The sequence below is a fragment of the Pristiophorus japonicus genome, chromosome 9 (assembly GCF_044704955.1).
Source record: "Pristiophorus japonicus isolate sPriJap1 chromosome 9, sPriJap1.hap1, whole genome shotgun sequence".
Lineage (NCBI taxonomy): Eukaryota > Metazoa > Chordata > Chondrichthyes > Pristiophoridae > Pristiophorus > Pristiophorus japonicus.
Window position 1 is genome coordinate 6,586,087 of NC_091985.1, and position 9,796 is coordinate 6,595,882.

General features: G+C 51.3%; 1 protein-coding gene across 1 annotated transcript in view; it reads right to left on the bottom strand.

Annotated features, from left to right (window-relative positions):
• LOC139272909 (uncharacterized) overlaps positions 1-7,376 on the bottom strand; it is a 93,174-nt gene extending 85,798 nt beyond the window's left edge. Inside the window, exon 1 of the mRNA XM_070889010.1 lies at positions 6,896-7,376. Within this exon, the coding sequence (XP_070745111.1) occupies positions 6,896-7,374 (479 nt within the window). The 5' untranslated portion in view covers positions 7,375-7,376. The remainder of the gene's footprint in view (positions 1-6,895) is intronic.
• Positions 7,377-9,796: the final 2,420 nt, after the last annotated feature.

Consider the following 9,796-nt stretch of genomic DNA (forward strand, 5'->3'; position numbering starts at 1 on the left):
GTGTTTGATGGGACAGTGTAGAGTGAGCTTCACTCTGTATCTAACCCGTGCTGTGTCTGCCCTGGGAGAGTTTGATGGGGCAGTGCAGAGGGAGCTTTACTCTGTATCTAACCCATGCTGTACCTGTCGTGGGAGTGTTTGATGGGACACTGTCGAGGGAGCTTTACTCTGTATCTAACCCGTGCTGTACCAGCCCTGGGAGTGTTTGATGGGACAGTGTAGAGGGAGCTTTACTCTGTATCTAACCCGTGCTGTACCTGCCCTCGGAGTGTTTGATGGGACAGTGTAGAGGGAGCTTTACTCTGTATCTAACCCGTGCTGTACCTGCCCTCGGATTGTTTGATGGGACAGTGTAAAGGGAGCTTTACTCTGTATCTAACCCTGTGCTGTCCCTGCCCTGGGAGTGTTTGATGGGACAGTGTAACGGGAGCTTTAGAATCATCGGGGCCGATTTTGAGCAAGGCTCCCACCCGCCCAAGTGTTGCCCAAAGTGCCCCCGATGACTGCCGATGTACCGGACGGTACTTTGGGCGGGATATTCATGGCCGAGGTCCCTCCGAGATCGGTGGGCGGCGAATGGACGACGTACGCCGCCAATCTGGGCGGCAGCGGGTGGGAGGTCTCATTCTCGGCAGCAGGGGCGCTTGCCGCCCAAGTGCCTCCGAGATGGAGTCGGGCCCACGGAGGGCCGAAGACCTGAACATAAACATTAACAGTAAAAAATACAAAAACTCTCCGAAGAGCTTCAGGGGACCCCATGCAGGTAAGTTGCTGTTGAAATTTTTTTTGACGTGGTCACTTCCCTTTTTTTCAGGTTCTTCAGACTTACCGCCGGGGACAGACCAGCCTGCAGCCGGCGGACCCCCCCCGTTCTGTCGCCGACTCCCGCCCGCACCAATCTGGCACCTCGGTGGGCGGGAACCGTCCGCTGGCTCTCCCCTCACACCCGCTCCCGCCCGCTCCAGGCCACCCTGACAATGGCACTGGGCGGATCAGCAGGAGGAACGTCAGCGGCAGCGGGCGGTGAGGTGATGAATTTTGGCCCCAAAGAACCAGAGAAGTTTACAGCACGGAAGGAGGCCATGTCCGTGTTGGCCAACCAAGAGGCTATCCAGCCTAATCCCACTTTCCAACACTAGGTCCGTAGCCCTGTAGGTCGCGGCACTTCAAGTGTACATCCAAGTACTTTTTAAATGTGGTGAGGGTTTCTGCCTCTACCACCCTTTCAGGCAGTGAGTTCCAGACCCCCACAACCCCCTGGGTGAAGAAATTTCATCTCATGTCCCCTCTAAACCTTCTACCAATTATTTAAATTTATGCCCCCTGGTTGTTGATCCCTCTGCTAAGGGAAATAGGACCATCCTATTCACTATATCTAGGCCCCTCATAATTTTATACACCTCAATGAGGTCTCCCCTCAGCCTCCTTTGTTCCAAGGAAAACAAACCCAGCCTAACCAATCTGTCCTCATAGCTAAGATTCTCCACTTCTGGCAACATCCTCGTAAATTTCCTCTGTACCTTCTGCAGTGCAATCACACCCTTCCTGTAATGCCGTGACCAGAACTGCATGCAGCACTCCAGCTGTGGCCTAACCAGTGTTTTATACAGTTCAAGCATAACCCGCCCCTGCTCTTGTATTCTCTGCCTTGGCTAATAAAGGCAAGTATTCCGTATGCCTTCTTCACCACCTTATCTACCAGGCCTGCTACCTTCAGCGATCTGTGGACCTGCACTCTAAGGTCCCTCTGTTACTCTACACTTCTCAGTGTCCTACCATTTAATGTGTATTCCCTTGCCTTGTTAACCCTCCCCAAATGTATTACCTAACACTTCTCTGGATTAAATTTAATTTGCCCACCTGACCAGTTGATTGATGTCTTCCTGCAGTCCACAGCTTTCTTCTCCATTATCAACACATGGCCGATTTTAGTATCATTTGCAAACTTCTTAACCATACCCCCTATATTCTCGTCTAGAGGCTAGAACCTCCACTTTTGAGATTATCACCCAAAAATGGGCGTTATTTCCGGCATGGGCGGTAAAAAAGGTTTTTTCAGATCGCTGGCTTCTTGCCCATTCTCAAAACACCATGTTTACATTTTTGAAATCGTGAGTGATATCACATGGGCGGTAGCGTTAAATCCTTTTGTCCTTCTGCTGTAAAATGTGGCCGTCCTTAGCAACGGCATGGCAATGCTCGATTCCCGCGATTCTGGAGGTCAATGGTCACCATGACATGCGCAGAAGAGGAGACAGAGAGAGAGAGAGGGAGGTCAGAGGGACTGAAGGTGCGGCTGGATGTGGTGTGGCTGCTTTGGGAGGAAGGAGGGAGACTTTAGAGCTTCACAGCAAGTAGGCAAACAAAAAGTAGCTGTTAACAGCCACATATTTGACCGAATTTGCCCGATAATGGAGAGAGAGGGGAGGAGGCATCACAGCACGCTGTGGAGACTGACGCTGGAGAGAGCAGTGAGGTGGGAGAGGAGCACATTGGAGGGCGCAAAAGAGCCAGGAGGTTCTCGGACGAGGCAAACGCCTCCCTCCTGCAGGAGGTCGAGTCACACTGGGATGATTTGACACAGGGAGGGCGTGGGAAGCCCACCCCAAAGGTCTATCAGAGGATATGGACCGAGATAGCAGAGGTGGTCTCGTCGACAACCAACGAGATAGGTGAGGGCAACTAATGCCGCAAATGATGGAACACCCTTGTGGGATCCGCAAGAGTAAGTATTACATGTATTTATATGGACTTATGTATTTATATAATTTGATTTGTAACAGTGACTATCATCAGATGTGAGGTCTTGCACTTTAACCGGGAATGTTTTACTCAAAGCCTGCAGTCACGGTGCACGTCTTTAGGTAAAGAATGATAATAATCATGATTACATCTGTCGGTTATGTGTTGTATCAGTCTCCGTAACAGAACCTAGCAATGATATCACGCAATGATCTCATGCCATGTCACCTTTTACAGAAGAAGCTATCGACGATGAGGTCCATGCAGAGGCGAGCGGCTGGGGGGCAACCAGTCCCCAGCGACATCACAGAGGGAGGAGCGGGTGCTCACACTCGTGGGGAAGCACTCCCGGACAGTCATGGATGCATCTGCGGACGCTGAAGTGATGCCACGTGAGTAAAGCTTATACCATTGCGTGATGTAAAGTCAATAGATGCCACCAACTCATATCCGACCAATCATATATGATAGATGATTGCTAACAGTGTCATAGAAATAATGCTGGTCTAATGAAAATCATTGCCATGCACAATGTGTTGCTGGTCATGAAATGTGATGTCTGTGATGATTTTGATAGCGGTGTTGATTTTGTCGTGCATATGCTGTGTGTAGCGCTGGACTCACCTTGTCACCCTAGCACCCCCTTCTCCTCTAACAACCTCTTGCAGCTCAGTTAGCTGCGCTGCCCCAGGCAAGGCCACAGAGGCCAGAAGGCGGGGGACGCGGGGCAGGAGTCGGCGGATGATCCTACGACATCTGGTGCTCAGGAGCTCCGATTGTCGCCCGTCAATCCACTGGGTCTGTTCTCGACAGATGAGAGCGCGGACTTCGAAGAACCTGCATCACCACGCTCCAGAACCCATTCCACCCCAAGGCCATCTCTTGGTCCTCCGGTCATTCCCGCCTCCACTCTGGAGGTGCCGGCCCCAAGCACCTCTCCACAGGGTACCCCATTTGTGCCCAGAACAGCGGCGACCCCGGGGAGGTCTCGTGGATGTGGCAGGTCTGTTCCACGAGTGCGACATGACAGCGGAGAGATGGTACAGTTGTCCAGGAGGACTGTAGACATTGGTGACCAGCTCATTGAAGCTTTGGGGGGGAATATCCCGACACCTGGCCACCATGACCGAGTACATTCCATGCATGGCGGAGTCCCTGGATGCAATAGCCAGGAACACTGCTGCCACAGCCCTCCCAATGGTCCCAGAGCGCGGCACTCCACCCCTAGGTTCCGCACCGCCACTGCGAACGACAGAAGCGAGCAAGGACCAAGATCCTGCTTCTGCATCAGAGAATGTTGCCCCCTCGGCAACCCCCCGCTCCCGTACCCGTGCAACCAACGCATCTGCCTTCATCCCCCCGAATGAGGCACTGCCTGAGAAGCTCCTCGGCCAGGCACCGTGGAGCGAGGAGGGGAAGGGCTCGAGGTGGGGAAAGAAAAGTGAGGTGCATGTGTGCAGGTGATGGCTGTGTTATATCTCCATCTGGGTGTATGCAATTTGTTGCAATGTATGGGGGCCGGGGACTAAGCTCCTGCTTTGCCTTTGTATTCTGTGTTGCTGGAAATGCTGAACATGTGATTGATTTCAATGGTGGAAAAATTGGGGTGTGGGCAGGGGTTGGGTGTTATTGGCTGTGATACTTATGATTTCAGACCAATGTTGGTATTAAATTTTTGTTATTGAACATAACTTTGTTGCGCATTGTCTCAGATAGCTGAACTGGTGATTCCTTACCATAAAAGGGTTAAATACAACTTAACAGCAATCAACGTAAACTTTAACTGGCACCAAGGTGATGGGCACCATTGATGTCCGAGCTGCACACACACAGCAGTGTGTCCGCATTGTCACTCACATCAACGCTCTTTCAGTCAAATCTTTCCGATATCAGCTCCTCACTTAAGAGTGGGATTTAACAAATGCTAGCCACACCACTGGCGGTCGTTCCGATTAGTTCCACTTTTTGTGGGCGGTTTTTTGGGTGAGCGATGTTGTGTGCAAGGTGGTGAAATTGAAGATGGGCGATCTCCATGGCCGCTAGTTTGGGTAAATATGCTCTTTCCGACAAAAAACAGTGGGCGGGCGTTAATATTGAATCTCGGTGTTAATTCCGTGTGGAAAGTAACGCTGGGCGATATTATGGGCGTTGGATTTGACCATTCTGCTGATTCCGCCCAAAAATATGGGCGGGCAGTGATATTTTTTCTCAGCGTTAAGCCCATTGGGAAAATAATGCTCACTGATAAGTCTCCTAAAAAAGCCTGTCAGTTTCCATTTTGTGCCAAAATGGGCGATATATGGGCGTTATACATCATTTCAGCGGTAAAATGGGCGTTAAGTGGGCGTTAAGCAGGCAAAAAAAGTCGAGGTTCTAGCCCAATATCATTGATATATACCACAAAAAGCAAGGGACCCAGTACTGAGCCCTGCAGAACCCCACTGGAAACATCCTTCCAGTCACAAAAACACCCATCAACCATTACCCTTAGCTTCCTGCCTCTGAGTCAATTTTGGATCCAACTTGCCACTTTGCCCTGGATCCAATGGGCTTTTACTTTCGTGACCAGTCTGCCATGTGGGACCTTACCAAAAGCTTTGCTAAAATCCATATACACTACATCGAACGCACTGTCCTCATCGATCCTCCTGGTTATCTCCTCGAAAAATTCAATCAAGTTAGTCAGACATTACCTTCCCTCAACAAATCCGTGCTGACTGTCCTTGATTAATCCATGTCTTTCTAAGTGAAGATTTATCCTGTTCAAGATTTTTTTCCAATAATTTTCCCACCACTGAGGTTAGGCTGACTGGCCTGTAATTACTCGGTCTATCCCTTTCTCCCTTTTTAAACAAAGGTACAACATTAGCAGTCCTCCAGTCCTCCGGCACTACACCTGAAGCCAGAGAGGATTGGAAAATGATAGCCAAAGCCTCTGCTATTTCCTCTTTTTCTTCACGTAACAGCCTGGGATACATTTCATCCAGGCCTGTGGACTTACACACTTTCAAAGCTGCTAAACCCATTAATATCTAATTTCTCACTATGTTTATTTCATCTTTACTCTGTATCTAACCCGTGCTGTACCTGCCCTGGAAGTGTTTGATGGGACAGTGTAGAGGGAGCTTTACTCTGTATCTAACCCTATGCTGTACCTACCCTGGGAGTGTTTGATGGGACAGTGTAGAGGGAGCTTCACTCTGTATCTAACCCGTGCTGTACCTGCCCTGGGAGTGTTTGATGTGACAGTGTAGAGGGAGCTTTACTCTGTATCTAACCCGTGCTGTACCTGCCCTGGGAGTGTTTGATGGGACAGTGTAGAGGGAGCTTCACTCTGTATCTAACCCGTGCTGTACCTGCCCTGGAAGTGTTTGATGGGACAGTGTAGAGTGAGCTTTACTCTGTATCTAACCCGTGCTGTACCTACCCTGGGAGTGTTTGATGGGACAGTGTAGAGTGAGCTTTACTCTTTATCTAACCCGTGCTGTACCTACCCTGGGAGTGTTTGATGGGACAGTGTAGAGGGAGTTTTACTCTGTATCTAACCCGTGCTGTACCTGCCCTGGGAGTGTCTGATGGGACAGTGTAGAGGGAGCTTTACGCTGTATCTAACCCGTGCTGTACCTGCCCTGGGAGTGTTTGATGGGACAGTGTAGAGGGAGCTTTACTCTGTATCTAACCCGTGCTGTACCTGCCCTGGGAGAGTTTGATGGGACAGTGTAGAGGGAGCTTTACTCTGTATCTAACCCCGTGCTGTACCTGCCCTGGGAGTGTTTGATGGGACAGTGTAGAGGGAGCTTTACTCTGTATCTAACCCGTGCTGTACCTGCCCTGGGAGAGTTTGATGGGATAGTGTAGAGGGAGCTTTACTCTGTATCTAACCCGTGCTGTACCTGCCCTGGGAGTGTTTGATGGGACAGTGTAGAGGGAGCTTTACTCTGTATCTAACCCGTGCTGTACCTGCCCTGGGAGTGTTTGATGGGACAGTGTAGGGGGAGCTTTACTCTGTATCTAACCCCGTGCTGTACCTGCCCTGGGAGTGTTCAGTGAGATGCGTTCACACGGTAAGGCCCTCCACCCCTCCCCTTGATGAGTCCAACAATTCAGTGTGGAGCCTTGTTGCCCCTCGTGCAGTAAAGGGTTCGGTACTTACTTTGTGACGTGACTCTCTGAGGTTGTATCCGAGTGAAGACTCTGCAGGATCTCGGCCATGATGTTGTTGGACAACTGGTTGTGCTGCTTGATGTCCAGCACTGTGTCTGCGATCATGGATTGGTAGCTCACTTTCCCAATCTCAGCATTGACCGCCGAGGCCAAGCTTTCCAAGACCCAACTGCTGCCGTCCAGCAAACCCTTGACCGGACTTAGGTCCTCTATAGTGGCGGGGTGTCCTCCCTCGGGATCGGCCATCTCGCCGGTCAGCACTGTGATCGCACACATACTCGAAAGTTCCTCCGGGTCTATCGCTTCGAATCCAGCCGCACTGTCGGCCATGCCAGTATTGTTCGCAAGGGAGAGGAAGAGTGAATCCCCAGTATCGGGCTGCTGGGTGTAACCCTCCTCACTCTCTGCCCCACAGTCAGGGAGACAGTGGGCTCCCACGATGCACTGCAAGATCCACAGCAACCTCATGGTGACCTGAGGAGATCAGACACAATTCTCCGTAACATCGGCCGTTCCAGCCCTGCCTCAGCCCATCCGCTGCTGGAACCCTCACCCAGCCCTTTGTTACCTCCAGGCTCGACTGTTCCAAGTCTCTCCTGGCTGGCCTCCCACCCTGCACCCTTCGTAAACTTCCGCTCATTGAGTATTCCCTTTTATCTGCTGCACGTTGTAAAGGTACAGGAGCTGACACTGGGTCACACAAAGTGTGTACAGGAGACACTGGGTCACACACAGTGTGTACAGGAGACACTGGGTCACACACAGTGTGTACAGGAGACACTGGGTCACACACAGTGTGTACAGGAGACACTGGGTCACACACAGTGTGTACAGGAGACACTGGGTCACACACAGTATGTACAGGAGACTCTGGGACATACAGTGTGTACATGAGACACTGGGTCACATACAGTGTGTACAGGAGACACTGGGACACACTGTGTACAGGAGACACTGGGACACACACAGTGTGTACAGGAGACACTGGGTCACACACAGTGTGTACAGGAGACACTGGGTCACACACAGGGTGTACAGGAGACACTGGGTCACACACAGGGTGTACAGGAGACACTGGGACACACACAGTGTGTACAGGGGCAGACACTGGGTCACACACATTGTGTACAGGAGACACTGGGTCACACACAGTGTGTACAGGAGACTCTGGGACACACAGTGTGTACAGGAGACACTGGGACACACACAGTGTGTACAGGAGACTCTGAGACACACAGTGTGTACAGGAGACACTGGGTCACACACAGTGTGTACAGGAGACACTGGGTCACACACAGTGTGTACAGGAGACACTGGGTCACACACAGTGTGTAAAGGAGACTCTGGGACATAGTGTGTACATGAGACACTGGGTCACATACAGTGTGTACAGGAGACACTGGGATACACAGTGTGTACAGGAGACACTGGGACACACACAGGGTGTACAGGAGACACTGGGTCACACACAATGTGTACAGGAGACACTGGGTCACACACAGTGTGTACAGGAGACACTGGGTCACACACAGGGAGTACAGGAGACACTGGGACACACACAGTGTGTACAGGAGACACTGGGACACACACAGTGTGTACAGGAGCTGACACTGGGTCACACACATTGTGTACAGGAGACACTGGGTCACACACAGTGTGTACAGGAGACTCTGGGACACACAGTGTGTACAGGAGACACTGGGACACACACTGTGTACAGGAGACTCTGGGACACACAGTGTGTATAGGAGACACTGGGTCACACACAGTGTGTACAGGAGACACTGGGACACACAATGTGTACAGGAGACACTGGGTCACACACTGTGTACAGGAGACACTGGGTCACACACAGTGTGTACAGGAGACACTGAGACACACAGTGTGTACAGGAGACACTGAGACACACACAGTGTGTACAGGTGACACTGGGTAACACACAGTGTGTACAGGAGACACTGAGACAGACACAGTGTGTACAGGTGACACTGGGTTACACACAGGGTGTACAGGAGACACTGGGACACACACAGGGTTTACAGGAGCTGACACTGGGTCACACACAGTGTGTACAGGAGACACTGGGACACACACAGTGTGTACAGGAGACACTGGGACACACACAATGTGTACAGGAGACACTGGGTCAGACACTGGGTCACACACACTGTGTACAGGAGACACTGGGACACACACAGGGTGTACAGGAGACACTGAGACACAAACAGTGTGTACAGGAGACACTGGGTCACACACAGTGTGTACAGGAGACAATGGGACACACACAGTGTACAGGAGACACTGGGACACACACAGTGTGTACAGACACAGGGTCACACACAGTGTGTACAGGGTATGGTGTCCCTGTACCGTACTACAAACTCACACGAGGCATGTATTGCAGACACAGTCACTCTGTGACCTTAACCTTTATTCCCAGGACCAAGGAATGCTGACCCTGGGTGGGATCTCCCCTTTTATACCTGGAAACCCAGGTGAGGAGTGTCTCCCACAAGTTCACCCCCTGTGGTCAAGGTGTGCATTTCTAGGGCATAATTACAGTGTACAGGAGTTGCATGAAGGTTACAGTTACATGAAGATTACCGTTGCATGATGGTTACATACATGACATCACCTCCCCCCTTAAGTCTTTTTGTTTCAGAGGTTAAGTCTGTCAGGTGGTCGACGCTCTCTCGTGGAGCGCCGCAGTTGTGGCTCTGGTGGCTGAGCCTCAGCACGCGTCTCTGTCACTTGAGGTGATTCCGGCCTGTCCGGGCTGGCCGCAGGGACTGTGCATGCTGAGGGCTGTCTTTGTTGCTCGTCCACTGGCAGTGGTGTGGGTGCTATCTCATGCTCTTCTTCAGGTTCCACCGTGTCTGCACTGAACCTT